This window comes from Theobroma cacao, chromosome 4 (genome assembly GCF_053813885.1).
Source record: "Theobroma cacao isolate CCN51 chromosome 4, ASM5381388v1, whole genome shotgun sequence".
NCBI lineage: Eukaryota > Viridiplantae > Streptophyta > Magnoliopsida > Malvales > Malvaceae > Theobroma > Theobroma cacao.
In genome coordinates, this window is record NC_142642.1 from 34,356,500 (window position 1) to 34,372,712 (window position 16,213).

A 16,213-nucleotide genomic window follows, 5' to 3' on the forward strand; every position below is an offset into this window, starting at 1 on the left:
TATTATATATATATATATATAATTACTCTTTGATGTTTATACTTTATATATAATTTAATCTGCTTATTTTTCACTTAAAATATGATGCTATGATTTTTTTATTATTAATTCTTTTTTATAATAATTTTTGAGTAGATAAAAAGTGATCATGGTATAAAAATGACAACTAAATAATAGGCTAAGCACCCCAAGCCACTTTGGTATATATATGATAATTGAGATTGCTATTCCAAGACAAATTCTAACAAAGGAAAAATAATTGTAGAAAAATTATAAAACGAGTTAATTATTTAAAAAATAAATTAAAATCAATAAATAGAGTGTTTTTAATGGAAAAATAACTGAAGTGTGTGTACATATATATATATATATAAATATAGATATATACTTTTGTTCAGGACATTGGACTCTGATCGCAATCATGCCTGCCTATATTCATCCAGTTCTTTCTCTAGAGTCTCTATTATCTGATCCTTTTGGGCAATGGTCTCCAAAAGCCTCGTATTCTCCTCTCGGAGTGCCTCGAACTGGCAAACGATCCCTTCAATCTGTGCTTCAATGGCCTCATCACTCAACTCCATGGCACTTTCTACCACCCTCACAACACGCCACAAACTCACAATCGCAAGCAAACCTCCTCCTTTCCTCTCCAATAATGCCTCCAAAAGCAATGCCCCGACAACAACTATGCCATCGACAAGATAGCCTGGCCGTCTCAAGAAGGCACTGCCAAGCCCCACAGCAAGAGCCACTGTCTTGGCAGAAAGCAGCGCCAGGATGGAAATTCCTACCCAATGGTACCAAGCTTTATCTATGTTAATACTACTGTTCTTGGGTGAACAGGAAAGTATAGTGGAGGATAGCTCAAGAATGGTGAGGACTAGGTCTAGAAGAAGCAATGATATTGCAACGATGCGAAGTTGGGTTGATTCTAGGAATTTAGCCAAGTGAGTTCTCCAGGGTGCTCTGCTTGATGACACTACTAGTTCTAATCTTGGGTTGAAAAAGTGTTGCCATCTCTGCCTTTTGTACCAGCTTTTGATGAGATTTTGGATTGATATCTCAACAGATTCAATGGAGACTGATTGAGGAGAGGGGCCATGTGTGCAATTAGTTGGGTTCATTTGTTGGAACTTAAGTGTTTGGGGGCTACATCATAAAACAAGTTAATTATATAATTTGGCGGAAGAAGAAGAACAATGACGGTATATGCTTGCATCAAAGGCACATGAAACGCAAGTAAGCTTTGAAGAATTGCATGCTTCAGGGTCACGTTGATAGTCACTTAACTGTTATGTATTTCATCATTGAAGATAAAGCTTCAAGCAAATCCCAGTGTGGCAAAATGTACATAGCCTCCAACATCACCACCTCATGACTCCATCAAAATTCAAAGCCCAAATGGCAGCCAATGATCGGTAAAAGATGCGTCAAGTATCATAAAGCTTCACTTTCCAAGCTTTGGATGCTCACACTACCAACCAATCCAATTTCTCAACATTGCATGCCTGTTTGAATTTATATGCAACCGAAACTCTTTTCTTTACACCTCATTAATAATTTTTATTGAAATTTCCATTTTTCCTTTCATTTTGACTTTCAGATTAAAGATGTTAAAGATAATTCAGATTTTACCAAAAACTTTGTGATTCTTTTACATGACCTCAAGCCCATAAAACATATAGAATATAGACTTGATGTATTGTTTCTGGTTATGCAGTGCAGACATGTTTGTATAAGTTATTTAGGTGAGGTTAATTAATTATGTCCTTTTCACACATTAATACTGTAAAACCCGATCCTATAAACACATGTCATGACATACATACACTGAGTAGCATGTTATTACGCTAGGAAAGTTCTTAAGAATAGACGAAACCCGGTATTGTACCTAACAGTATACTTGAGTTGATTTAACCTCGAACTAGTTCAAATAGGAATCGTAGAATGAAATTTAATATTTTATAGTCCAAAAATGACTAAAAATGATTGTTCGGAGTTCAAGGATTCATTTGGAGAAAATTTTAAAATTTTGATGTTCAGAGGTAAAATCGTCATTTTGCTATCTAAGATAATAATTTGATCATGGAGTGAAATTTTTGACCCAGATTAACTTTTTGGAGTATAATTTAATGATAGGAAGTGAAAATTTTCAATTTCGGCAATTTTCGGAACATAGGGGTAAAAAGGTAATTTTGTTGTCCTGGGGTAAAAACCGTAATTTTCATCACCAAAAACTTGTCAAAATCGTAGGATTTATTTATTTTTGGTATGAACAACTATGGTATGTTAAGTGGTGAAAATTTGAAGTTTAAAAGACGAAATTTTAAAAATGGGCTAATGGGAAAGTGACACATGACACTTTTTAATGATTTAATATTATTGTAATGAAAAGTCGGGCCATTTAAACCCCATTTTAAGTGATGGTCGGCCATAAGGGAGAACAAGAGAGAAAATAGAGAGGAAAGGAAGAAAAAAAGAAAAACCAAAGAGAAACAAGAAAATTTAAAAGGGAATTCGCGTTTTTCGCTCGTTTACGTGTCTAACGGTAAGATTTTTGGACTTTAGCTTGATTTCTACCTTTCCTATGCCTTTGTTTCCATTTAGCATGCTTGAGGAGAAAGATCTAAAAGTGACATCAAGGGCTGGCCGAAATTCATAGGGGAGGAACTTGAAATTTTTAGGTTTTGATTTTTAGTTAAATTGGTAGTTTTAGTTAGTTAAATGTGTATAGAAATTAAATTGGGCAAAAAAACATGAAATTTTCACAATAGCCACCCTTGGCTGAATATGCATTGATGTACAATGATGATGAACTGATTTTTATTCTAAAAGAAATGAAGAGAAAATGATGAAAAATGGTTAAATGTGATAGAAAAACAAAGTAAAAAATTTACCGAGTTAATGTCCCATTTTTGGCCGAATTTTTCAAGGAGGAAAGTAAACTGATTTTGGTGATTTTAGAAGGTTATTGGCTGATATTTAATGGTTAGAAATGTTGGAGAGAGAATGGGACGATTTAGAGCTAAAATGGAGCTCGTTAGCAATTTATCGAGTAAAGTGTCAAAAATAGGTTAATAATGCGTTTAAGTCGTTTTAGGCTATTGCATTTCATACCATGCATTAGTATAGGATTTAAGTCAATTATATAGTGATTTAGCATCAATGTGATGAATTGGATAAATTTTGCAATATGTTTAGGAGGAGAACCTTCCGGTAAAGGTAAGGAAGTCGTACCCGACGAACAGTGATCGGGGCACTTAAAAATCAATTAATTTGTACAAAAGGTGAGTAAACCTATTATTATTGTAAATTATCTAGAGTTTATTTTTAAATGCTCTTTATGTATTTTATGAAATGAAAACGAGATTAAAACGGGATTTTTGATGTTTTAGAAATAAATGTGACAAATAAAAATATATTGTGTTGATTATGAAATTGAGTAATTGGAGGCTACCAATTGTCTTGAAAAATATATTTTCTTATGAATGGCATATGATATATGAGTATATGTGGCTATATTTTATAATTGCATTGGGAATAGAATGTAAGCTATCTTTTACTATGCAAACTGGATAAATAAATAAAAGTCGCGTTATACTGTCGAAATTATATTAAAATTGGTGGGTTTAGTCACTGTAGTGACGGGTTTTCGTGGACTGCCTATTATAGGGGCACGGTAAACCCGGTTTCATAGTTACTCCGGTTGTAGAGGCGAGGAGGGTAACTCACGGGGTAGTGTTAGAGTTCAATTCACGTCAAACCCCCACGTGAATGTGTAATTCGGTCAACGCCAAGGAACGACTTGTTTTCAAAACTAGAATGTGTTTAACATGTAAATATCTTAACAACCTTGGCAGACTCGATTAGATGCCTCGGCCAAGGTATCCCCGATGACTAGATTTTGGCTTGAGCCATGTTTTTAATAAAGGTTATAAGCCTTGACAACTGTTTTGGTAAATTATAAATGTTTTATGGTTTAAGAAAGAAATTGAAAACCTTATGAAATCGTTTGTGATTTGTTGTTTAAACTTGCCTCAATTTTACTCCCCTTTAGATATTTATGATAATGTCTGTTTACTCATTGAGATTGCAAAATCTCACTCACCTCCTTTCCAAACATTTCAGGCCTGTGGTAGCTTGTAGATATCCGATTTTGTCGAGGATTCCAGTTGACCCCTCTATCTCATAGACAGTAGGTTACTATCATCAATACTTGGTGTACTTAGAGGCCACTTGTTATTGTAATTATTATTGTACATTATAACTTTGTAAATTGTAGTATATATGAATTTATTTTATTCTCACACTACAAAAATTATTTATGTATAGTTCTATAAAAATTGTTTTATAAGAAAATGAAATATATTATCAAATATTTATTTAGTTTAATTAACCAACTTTTCACTCTAAATGAATGATTTAGATTACAAAAATTTATTTTTAATCGGCAGTGGATATTTTTCTACCATACGTTGTATCTTTATCAGGTTTCGAAATTTTCTGATAAAAATGACCAAAATACCCTGTGTGACGAAAATTTTATTGTGATTGTTTTTGATCTAAAATAGTTTATATTATCTTAAAACTCGATATTTAGTAACTATTGCTCACAAGGGAAGTGAAAAACTAATGCAAGAGCCTTGCGAGGTTTCGGTGTGGATATACCGGGTAATGAAAGTTTACAGAGACTTTGCGGCGGTTGTCATGGACCCGAGAGAGGTTCCGGGTCGTGACAAATACTTTGTATTTAAACAATCTTACAATCTTCCCACAAGCTCCTTACTTTATTTTTTTTTTCTCAAGAAAAAAGCAAGATGTTATGTGTCCAGTCCGGCAGAGATACAAAGTGCTGGTGCAAGTCTGTAGCAGAGAACATTAGCAGGAGACTTGTTATGGCAGATTACAACCTGCAGGTGTGTTCTAACACTTAACAGCAATTCAAAACATCAGGGAAATGGACCCAGTAAGCTGAAATCATTTGCAAGCCCCTCTCACTACGGTAAAGCACTAGCGCACAGTGCTGGACTCGGAACACAGCCACCTAACAGCCACAAAGCCAGCTCTAAACACAGACAAATGATAAAGCATGTTCCACCACCACGAAGCACCTCAGACAAGTTGGGACAATAGCAATAATTTACTCAATCCTTACCTAGTCTGGATATGCAAGGAACTATTTATAGTAACTTATTTTTTTCGCCATCACACTCATAAAATTTGGTACAAAGCAAATTATGAACTAAGTGTAATGATGTGATTCCAATGGGCATTAATTAAATTATACATGTATGATGATAGGTTGCATCACTATTTTTTTTTTTGTTCTTTTACTTTTTCTTTCATTTTTTATTGAAAATCCAAATAAACAAATTACTCAATCTCCAAAAACAAATTGAATCAAGAAGTGCACATCTCATAATAGTCATGAATCCGAATTTTATTTTTAATGAAAAGTTGCAATATGACTTTAATCTAAAATCACTTATTATCAAAATAGACAAATATATACATCAACTATTGAATTAAATACTTTTAAACGCATAAAAACTTTAAAAGAAAGTTAATTAGTGAGACACCGTTGTTGTAATCGAATTAAATGGATCTTTACTCACAAAATAATATTGACAAAACGAAATAAAAAACAATACCCAATGATTAATGTTTAACCTGCTAAACTTGCATTGATTTGGAAGACAATGGCCTTAGCATTTTGACCATTCACATAATTGATTCCAAGTCGTTGCATTTGTTTTCTATCTAATAAGAATATAATTGCCGAAATTATTATCTGCAAGTAACAAAATCAGATGACATTCATCTGCTTCAAATTTGCTTCACAAGTCACAATAATTAATCCCTTCAACTTAACATATCTTGATGTGTAAAACTCAAGAGAAATTCATATTAACACTAGCATATTAAATTTGCCACTTTTTCCATTAATGAAACCCGATCGTATGTTTATGAGACATCACTTATGATTCCTTCTATAGAATTCATTTATGAATGTCCTTCAAAGGTGCAGAGGGCTTAGAAGTTGAGTCCATTTTCTGCTCCCTCGATTCTCCGTACTTTGCAATAACTTTTTCAGTGCTTGCAGTTACTATTTCCTACCTATGTCGTACTATTTGTCTACTTCACCGGCAAAAGGATTCAAACAACAACAACAAAGAAATGAAAAGTTTCCATAAAACATAGTTACTAACGTCTTTCGGTTTCTGAGACATGATAGCATCGGCAATTCCGTCGGTTTCATAGTTTCCCTGTTATTTACGTCACCTTCCTTACCTTTCAGTGATACTGGTATAAATTTACCCCATGTTGCTAACTCTACACTTCCTGGAACTGTTCCCGCAGCTTCGGCTATTCACTCTAATTAACCGCTATTCGGCAGCCAAATTTCGATAGAAAAACAATGGCAGCAACAAAAGTTGGGAGGATCAAGCTGGGTTCTCAAGGCCTGGAAGTATCAGCTCAAGGTCTTGGCTGCATGGGGATGTCAGCAATTTACGGTCCTCCAAAGCCTGAAGCTGACATGGTTGCTCTCATCCATCATGCTATCAACTCTGGGGTTACCCTTCTTGACACCTCTGATGTTTATGGTCCCCATACTAATGAAATCCTTCTTGGCAAGGCCTTGAAAGCTGGTGTCAGAAACAGAGTTGAGTTGGCTACTAAATTTGGTATTCACTTAACTGAAGGCCAAAGGGAAATCCGTGGTGACCCTGCTTCTGTGAGAGCGGCTTGTGAGGGTAGCTTGAAGCGTCTTGGTGTGGATTGTATTGATCTTTATTATCAGCATCGTATTGACACCAGGGTGCCTATCGAAGTCACGGTTTGTTTTGTCTTTTGTTTTGCTCCGTCTCTAGTTGCTTTTCTTTTAAAGAAAAATGAGAGTTCTTGATTTTGGTATTGATTGACACCCAGATAGGAGAACTTAAGAAACTAGTTGAAGAAGGTAAAGTAAAGTACATTGGTTTATCTGAGGCTTCTGCTTCAACCATTAGAAGGGCACATGCTGTTCATCCAATAACTGCAGTGCAGTTGGAGTGGTCATTGTGGTCCAGGGACGTTGAGGAAGAAATAGTTCCTACTTGCAGGTTAGTTATTTTTGAATAATTAGTGATTTCCAATCCTAATGTAGTGTCATCTCATCCCTTTTAATTTTTTAGGGAACTTGGGATTGGGATTGTTGCTTACAGTCCTCTGGGAAGAGGATTCTTGTCATCAGGGCCTAAAATGGTGGAAACTTTGTCAAATGATGACTTCAGAAAGGTTTGTAGTTATTTTACAGTAGCAATTGTGCACTAGAAATAACTATCTGTTACTTTTAGGCATATCAAAATTTATAGTATGAAACTTGTTCTATAATTTTTTTTTTTGTTGGTGACAAAAATGTTGATCAATTTCTAGAGAAAATCTACATCAATACAGGCATAAAGAAACATTAGATGTTTTAGATTCGACAGCTACGTTGCTCTGCTAGATTTTCATCTTTGTTAGCCTATTCTGAAATAGAGATCTTCTGCCTGAATGTCAAGCTTCATGATCCCACAAAGGATATTCTTCTCAGAAATATGGAAAACATATTGGGCGGTAATCTTCATTGAACTTCTTACTGGCACACAGTTAACCACCTTAATGTCCTAATTTGCCTGTAGCACAGTCCTCCCCTTTAGTTATCTAAGTTCTCTCTTGTGGTCAATTTATCAATATCGTGAAGGTGAAGTTTCTACTATGGCAATAGTTTTACGACTGTCTAAAGCATCTTTCAATTTTCAAATAAAAACTTATTGAAGCTTGTGTATCTACTTCATCTGAGATGTGGCATGTGTCATCAATGACGGTACAACTGCAACATGTATTTGGGAATTTTGTGTCTAGCTTTTTCGAACTTAATTACCAAGTGATGTTTAAATTAGGTAATGAGCAATAGTCCTAATTTCAAAAAAGTAAAGTTAATGACTGGATAGCTACTTGTTTAAGACTTAGGATTGCATTGAAATCAGTTTGAAAAGTGCATTTAGTCTTGTATTGAAATTAAACAGCATCATTTGAAGATAAAATACAAGATCTTTTCTGTTGTTGGGCAATTAAATAAAGTGAGGTCTATTTTGACAACTAACTATGGCATGAGCTGAGAACTAAATCTTGAAATTAAATTAGCTAAAAACAACTTGAATTCCAAAATTGTACCATTTGCAGAAACTAATGCCCTGCTGCTGATTGTCTTTTTGTTTGATGACACAATCATTGTAATGGATATTCATTTATGACAGTATCTACCAAGGTTCCAACCTGAAAATCTCAAGCATAATGAACGCCTCTATGAGCAAGTTAATAAGATAGCAGCAAGAAAGGAATGCACCCCATCACAGCTTGCATTGGCCTGGATCCATCACCAAGGGAATGATGTCTGTCCCATTCCTGGAACCACCAAAATCGAAAACTTCAAACAGAACATTGCAGCTGTTGCCTTGAAACTAACACCTGAAGAGATGGCTGAGCTAGAATCCATTGCTTCAGCAGATGCCGTGAAGGGAGACAGATATATTGGAACTTTCGCTACCTACCATGAATCTGAAACTCCTCCCTTGTCTTCTGGACAGCCTGTATGAGGATTCAGGCCCTTCCACTCACTCACCACTTTGGTACAATTTTCATCATGAGTTATCGACTTAGCTAATGTAATGCCAGAGTGATGTGCTTTAAAATTTTGGTGAGTTTTCTACTTTATGTTTGGAAAATAAAGTGTTATATTGGAAGAATCATAGGTCCTGTGGTGATTGATGGCAAACTTGACTGTAGGTATCTAAGTTTGTCATGTTGAGATTGTCCACGTAAAAGAAAGTCTGATGTAAAAATGGGGACTTTATTTACCATTTCCTTTTCCAATGTCATCAAAATAATAATCAAACAAATCCACATATTTAATAAGGGCGAAAAGTATAATATTCTGGATGCATTATCCTCTTTCCAGATCCCTCATTTTATAATCCGTCGGCTAACTGGTAAAATAATTCTTCCCAACTCTTTGGTACTATTTGAAAAGAATTCAAAACAATATATAGTAAATTAAGAAAAAAAAATGGCTCCACGGTCAAATGTACCATAGTCTCTTAGACCTTTTGAGCCACTATGACATCGGCCCTTATGTCATCGGTTTCAACTTTTCCTGTTTTTTTAAGCCTCCCCTCAACTTTACACCTACTACTTAACCGTTAACACAGAACCGCGACTTCCTCGACACAACACTGACTGGAACTCCGCTGTCAGCCGCAACTTCAGCTAGCTATTCACTCTCGCCGGTAAAACATGGCAACTGCAAAAGTTGGGAGGATCAAGTTGGGTTCTCAAGGCCTGGAAGTGTCAGCTCAAGGCCTTGGCTGCATGGGGATGTCAGCTTTCTATGGTCCTCCAAAGCCTGAAGCAGACATGATCGCTCTCATCCACCACGCTATCAGCACTGGGGTTACCCTTCTTGATACCTCTGATGTTTATGGTCCCCACACCAATGAAATCCTCATTGGCAAGGCCTTGAAAGCTGGTTTTAGAGACAAAGTTGAATTGGCTACTAAGTTTGGTGTAGACTATACTGAAGGCAAGAGGGAAATCCGTGGTGACCCTGCTTACGTGAGGGCTGCCTGTGAAGGTAGCTTGAAGCGTCTTGGTGTGGATTGTATCGATCTTTATTATCAGCATCGGATTGATACCAGGGTTCCCATTGAAGTCACGGTTTGTTTGTGTTTTGTTTTCCGTCCCCTGCTTTTTTCTTTGTCATGATCTTGTTAAAATGAGAATTCTTGATCTTTTTATTGATTGTTGCCCTTTTCTATTTACCCAGATGGGAGAACTTAAGAAGCTAGTTGAAGAAGGTAAAATAAAGTACATAGGTTTATCTGAGGCTTCTGCTTCGACCATTAGGAGGGCACATGCTGTTCACCCAATAACTGCTGTGCAGTTGGAGTGGTCTTTGTGGTCTAGAGATGTTGAGGCCGACATCATCCCTACTTGCAGGTTACTTATCCATAAGACTAACAATTCTTTTTTTTTTTTTTTAAATTAGTGATTTAGAAATCTTATTCTAGTGTGATTCCTTTTAATTTCTTAGAGAACTCGGAATTGGGGTTGTTGCTTACAGTCCTCTGGGGAGAGGATTCTTTTCGTCAGGGCCTAAAATTGTGGAAACTTTGTCCAATGATGACTTCAGAAAGGTTTGTAGCTATTTTTCACAATTGCATTTTTTTTCATAAGAAATACTAATCATCTGTTACTTTTAGGCATATCAAATGTTATATGGTATGATAGATTTTCTTAATCATGAAATGTGATCAATACTTGCATAAAAAAGTTTAGTAGTTTACAGAAATGACAAGAATTTTTTATATCTGACGGCTAAATATTTTTAATGCTCAAGTTGTACCGAAACATCTCCTCTTTGTTAGCCTAATCCGTATGAAGAAGCCCCGATTTATAAGTGCTTCAATGCTAGTAATCTTTTTCTTTCTAAGTTGGTGGGACTTACATGTGAATTGGGTTTATTTACATGTTGGTGTGTACTGTCTAAGTGTATATTCTCCAACTGTGCACTTGGGTAAGGGTAGACTAGTTAAGAATCCAAATTTGAGTATGTTCATAACCTGTTCCCCTTCTCTTTCAAGAAAACTTAATTTCAAAATGTAAAAACATGTTGGGTAGTAAATCTTCATTAGCTTCTTCTTAATAACAGAGGGCTGACAGCTAACTTTACCTTTATGTCCTAGCTAGTTTGCCTTTAATAAGCACCTTTCCCTTAAGTTATGCAAGTGTGTCTTGTGATCCATTGATTAAATGTTTTGAATCGACAAACTTGTATGACTTACAGAAATTGATGGTCTGTGGCTGATTGTCTTTATCTTTTATGACACAATCATTTGAAATGAATATCGAATTGTGACAGTCACAACCAAGGTTCCAACCTGAAAATCTGGAGCATAACAAACGCCTGTATGAGCAAGTTAATGAGATAGCAGCGAAGAAGGGGTGCACCCCATCACAGCTTGCATTGGCTTGGGTCCATCACCAAGGGAATGATGTCTGTCCCATTCCCGGAACCACGAAAATCGAAAACTTCAATCAGAACATTGGAGCTTTGTCCGTAAAATTAACAGCTGAAGAGATGGCTGAGCTAGAATCCATTGCTTCAGCAGATGCCGTGAAGGGAGATAGATATGGTGAAGGTATCTCTACTTACAATGACTCTGAGACTCCTCCCTTGTCTTCATGGAAACCTGAATGAGGCTTATACTACCATATTGATACAATCTTCATGTGAGGTAACACCTTGTATTGTGTTTTAAAATCATAAGTCTCTCCACTTTGTATTATGAGAGTAAGTGTTCTGTCACAAGTACAACGGGTTTTGTGGTAATAGATTGTAGCTGTCGAAGTGTGTCATGTTAAGATTGTCTGTTCCTAAGTAATTAAGCAAAATACAATTTTTATGATGAGGCAACACCTTGGATTGTGTTTTAAAATCACGAGTCTCTCTACTATGTATTCCGAGAATAAATATTCTGTCAGAAGTACAACGGGTCTTGTGGTGATAGATTGTAGCTATCTAAGTGTGTCATGTTCAGATTGTCTGTTCCAAGGTAATTAAGCAAAAGTTTGTCAGAAAATAAGGTGTTATATCAGAACTATCCTTGGTCTTCTGATGATGGCTGGCAACTTGATTGTGCGTTTCTAGGACAGAGCATCTGTCGGTTACAACCGAGCAACCGATCAGAACTGATTACAATAGCAACCGCCGGCTCAGTTATTCGATGGTGGTTGCTGGTGTCGGTTGTGACTGACGGTCTTGGGACCATCGCGGTTCAGCACTGAGGGCACTCTCCCCAACCGAACCGAACCGATAAAAAAACCGAGGAAACCTTCTTGCCACTCAACAACCTAACGTTCAACCCCTGATTCGAGCTTGCCCCGAAAAACAAGATCAAAGGCCGACCAAACTTAAGTGCCTCGATAATTGAACTCCAACCATAGTGAGTTAAGAACCCCCAACAGAGGAGTGAGCCAATATCCGTAGTTGAGGTGCCCAATCCTTCAACATCAAGCCCTTATCAGAAACTCGCTCCTCAAACCCTAGAGGGATTAATTTATAGTGTATTTCTTGAATTTAGATTAATTACATTACATAAATTACTAAATTATATTAGGTATAATTTATGAAAATTTTTTATTTTATTTAATATTTTTGTTAATCAATTTAATATATAATGTTTATTATTTTTAAAAAAAATAAATTATTGATTTTACATTCTTATAAATAATAATGCGATGTTTATTATTTTTATTAAAAAATTATATAGTGTTTACTTATATGGTTAAAAATAAATTTCATGGGTTAGACTAATTATTTAAACATGGTTACATGGGTTTGATTTTAATTAAAAATATAGATTTCACACACTTTTAAATCTAAGCCCAACACAAAATTTTCAACTTTTACTAACTTTGGACTATTTAAGTCTAGGTCTACTTAAAATTTCAACCAATTGAAATTGAGGTTGACTTCAATTGATCGGTTTTTCATTGTAATAGATCAGTTTCGGTCTATTGAAATTTTTCATCAATTTCATCGATTTTGATTTTTCCTGAAATCGACTAATACACTTCCGTATATGTTTTTGACTCGATCATGTTAAGAAAAACAAAGTGTTTCTGTTTTTCTCAAACATTTTGATCTCAAACATGCTTCCTTCTCTTTGATAATACGAGGAATCTCTCCCCCAACAAATTAATATTTGGTTTCACTGGACAGAGACTTATAGAAAATATGAGCATAGAAAAGGATAAAACGAAGACGGCCAGGTAATTACTCGCTGTGCATTCCAAAATGATCAAATAATTAGTTGCCTCCTTGGTCACTAAACATTATTATTTATTTATTTATGTATCCATGGGACCAATCTAGATCCTGTTGTCCCCACACCCTAAGCAATAGGTTTTCAATTAATTAATCCTAATTTTCCTTAGATTTTAGACCTTGGACGAGGAACTTAAGACTTTGGAACCACCGATGGATTTTGCTGGGAAATGGCCAAACAAAAACGAAATTGCCAAGATAAAAGGAATCCCATTACTACCTTAATTATTTGTTTTCTGCTTACCATGGACTCTCACAAACCACTAATTAACTTTTAAGTAAACATGTGTTTAGTTAATTGTTTTCAAACTTATTTGGAAAATCTAATATATTCGATCTAAAGCTACCAAAGTACGCAACTAAAAGTAAAGTTGCAAAAAGTTAAAACATTGTAATTATTATTATTATTATTATGTGTGAAATGATGAAGCGACATGCATGATGAACAGCTCTCTCTTTTAAAGTTTTTATTATACTTCCCACTAATTAAAAGGTGGATGATAAATAGATCATGCACTTGCTCACCGCAATGAAGAATATCATAATTTGGCCAAATATTACTACCAACTAGCTATTAAACCACCAAGCTGATCAACCCCTTCTTAAGGGAATGTATGCATTGGATTAATTCATTACTCTTTGCATAAGCTTTTAGGCTTCTAAATTGACATTAATATAGTCACTCTGATTATTGTTTTGCATAATCCAGAGTATAGGATTAAGATAAAATTAAAAAAAAATTGAGCCAACTATATATTCTTTAGTGTAGCGGCTGCGCCTTAAGATAAAACTTGAAGAGGGGATTAAACAATATTCACTGCAGTCAATAGAATAAACCATTGTCATGAATATAAAAAAAATATTAAATTATTAATGTCATAATCTAGCTAGTTCAGTTATACGTCTACAAAATCTTTTTGTTTGAATGGATTCATTAGCTAAAGCACCCATGGGCAGACCCCATTTTCTACTGAGCTAGCTACACTGGTTCATGAACCTTGTCCACAAGAGTTCAAACAGATTTTCCCTGGCCAGTCCCATGGCCGACAACAAGTTGGCATTGGCTTTGGTGACTATCGCTCATTTCGCTACTTTCTCTCCTATTAAATTCTTCCCACTCATTTAAACAAAAAGATTAATCTCGATTAATTTGTCTCCTTCTTTTGGTCTTTGGTAACGGTAATAATTATATTTAACATATAAGCATCGCATTTTCTCTATTTTTAATTTGTGGGACAGCAATGCAATGAAGTCACCACTCACCATCCCCCATGGATTAGGAAAGCTCGTATCTCTCTAATTAACATATAAAATACGAGATTAATTGAAAAAGGGATTGAGTTGATCGCTTTGATAGATCCACCTTTAAATATTTAAACATAAGTTGATCTTAAACTAATATAAAATTATGCAATTTTTAGTTAAACGAATTAGTCAAATAATCATCGTAGATTATCGTGGAATAATTTATTTTGTTCCCGAAAATGATTGCATTAAGACCCGATAGCTACCACATGCCTGACCCATGGCGGCTCCGGGATGTGTAGAAAGTCACTGTATGATTGCAATCTAGAAAGCCAGCATTGACTGGCCTCTCGTTAGTGCTTGGATAATAAAAAAAAAAAGAGATCAAATTATACATGTCTGAGTTTAGATACGGTGGCGGCACCATTTTCTTCTTCACCCTGTGACCACACTCTTTAAAGAGTAAATTAACTCTTCACTATATCTGCATTTATTTGTTAATACATGTATTTATACAAGAGTTGAATTGAGATACAAGAGTTGGCTGAGCATTTTTAAAGGGATTGGCTAACCTATCGGCTAAAAGAATTGGAGAAGATATGTACATATCAATTTGAGAAGATAAAGGAGAGAATTAAGGAGATATGGGAAAGGATAAAGAAGGAGAGGATTAAGGATAAAGGAAATTGCAATTGTTATCTTCATTACTCCCCCTCAAGTTGGAGTGTGAAGAGTTGAAGTACCCAACTTGCTAAGTAACTCATGAAAATGGTCACGCCCAAGTGCCTTAGTAAAAATATCTGCTAGCTGAAATTTTGAAGTGATAAGTTGAGGAATCAAAGTTTGAGATTGAATATGCTGGCGAACAAAATGACAATCAATTTCTATGTGTTTCGTACGTTCATGAAAAACTGGATTTGCAGCTATGTGGATGGCAGCTTGATTATCACAAAAAAGTGGAACTAGATTAGAACAAGGCACTTGTAGGTCTCGTAGTAATTGTATTAACCAAATGATTTCATTAGAAATAGTGGCCATTGCTCTATACTCTGCTTCTGTAGATGAGCGTGAAACAACTGTCTGTTTCTTGGATCGCCATGAGATTGGTGATGACCCAAGAAATATAATGTAGTCAGTAGTAGATCGACGGGTGGTAGGGCATCTTGCCCAATCTGCGTCACAATATGCCCGAAGAGACAATGAATTATTGGAAGGTAACAAGAGTCCTTGACCTGGAGCATTCTTGAGATATCGAAGCACACAAAAAACTGCATTTAAGTGTAGTTGCCGAGGATTATGCATAAATTGACTAAATAAGTGCACAACATAACTAATATCTGGCCTTGTGATAGTGAGATAAAGCAGGCGTCCAACAAGTCGTCGATAAAGCTCAGGGTTAGAACAAAGAGGCTCAGTGTTAGATGCAAGCTTGTGTTGTTGGTCTATTGGAAAGGATGAAGGCTTGCTGCCCATTAAATCACATTTGGACAAAATATCCAATACGTACTTGTGCTGGCTTAAAACTATGCCAGAAGGAGAACGAGCAACTTCTATGCCAAGAAAATATTTCAATTTTCCAAGATCTTTGATGCGAAACTTCTTGTCCAAATAACGCTTTAGTTTGACAATACGGTCTAAATCGTTCCCTGTGATTATCACATCATCTACATATATCAGAACAACAATGAAAGCTGGCCCTCGATGAAACAAGAAAAGCGAATGATCTGCACCAGATTGACAAAAACCAATGGCTAACAAGGCTGTAGTGAATTTTTAATACCAATTTCTCGAGGCTTGTTTAAGTCCATATAAAGATTTCTGCAACTTACAAACACGTTGCTCCCTCTTTCGAGTGAATCCTTGTGGAACCTTCATATAAACTTCCTCGTTTAGGTCTCCATGGAGAAATGCATTGTTGACATCCAGTTGATGTAATTCCCAATTCTGTACTGAAGCTACCGCAAGCAAGCATCTGACAGTCACTAGTTTAGCCACCGGTGCGAAAGTTTCATGAAAGTCTACCCCTTCTATCTGAGTATAACCTTTAGCAACTAGACG

The 16,213-nt window shown here is 35.7% G+C and overlaps 3 protein-coding genes across 3 annotated transcripts; 2 read left to right on the plus strand and 1 right to left on the minus strand.

Moving 5' to 3' along the window:
• Positions 1 to 162: 162 nt before the first annotated feature.
• On the minus strand, positions 163 to 1,124 carry LOC18602565 (voltage-gated hydrogen channel-like protein). Its single transcript, XM_018119242.2, has one exon. The coding sequence runs from the start codon at positions 1,122 to 1,124 to the stop codon at positions 420 to 422; it is 705 nt and encodes a 234-aa protein (XP_017974731.1). The 3' UTR covers positions 163 to 419.
• A 5,012-nt stretch (positions 1,125 to 6,136) lies between these two features.
• On the plus strand, positions 6,137 to 9,024 carry LOC18602566 (auxin-induced protein PCNT115-like). Its single transcript, XM_018119244.2, has 4 exons — positions 6,137 to 6,838; positions 6,931 to 7,103; positions 7,176 to 7,278; positions 8,283 to 9,024. The coding sequence occupies exons 1-4, from the start codon at positions 6,419 to 6,421 to the stop codon at positions 8,619 to 8,621; spliced, it is 1,035 nt and encodes a 344-aa protein (XP_017974733.1). The 5' UTR covers positions 6,137 to 6,418; the 3' UTR covers positions 8,622 to 9,024.
• A 149-nt stretch (positions 9,025 to 9,173) lies between these two features.
• On the plus strand, positions 9,174 to 11,666 carry LOC18602567 (putative aldo-keto reductase 2). The gene is made up of 4 exons (XM_018119240.2): positions 9,174 to 9,738; positions 9,848 to 10,020; positions 10,115 to 10,217; positions 10,943 to 11,666. Exons 1-4 carry the CDS (start codon positions 9,319 to 9,321, stop codon positions 11,279 to 11,281), a joined length of 1,035 nt encoding a protein of 344 aa, XP_017974729.1. The 5' UTR covers positions 9,174 to 9,318; the 3' UTR covers positions 11,282 to 11,666.
• Positions 11,667 to 16,213: the final 4,547 nt, after the last annotated feature.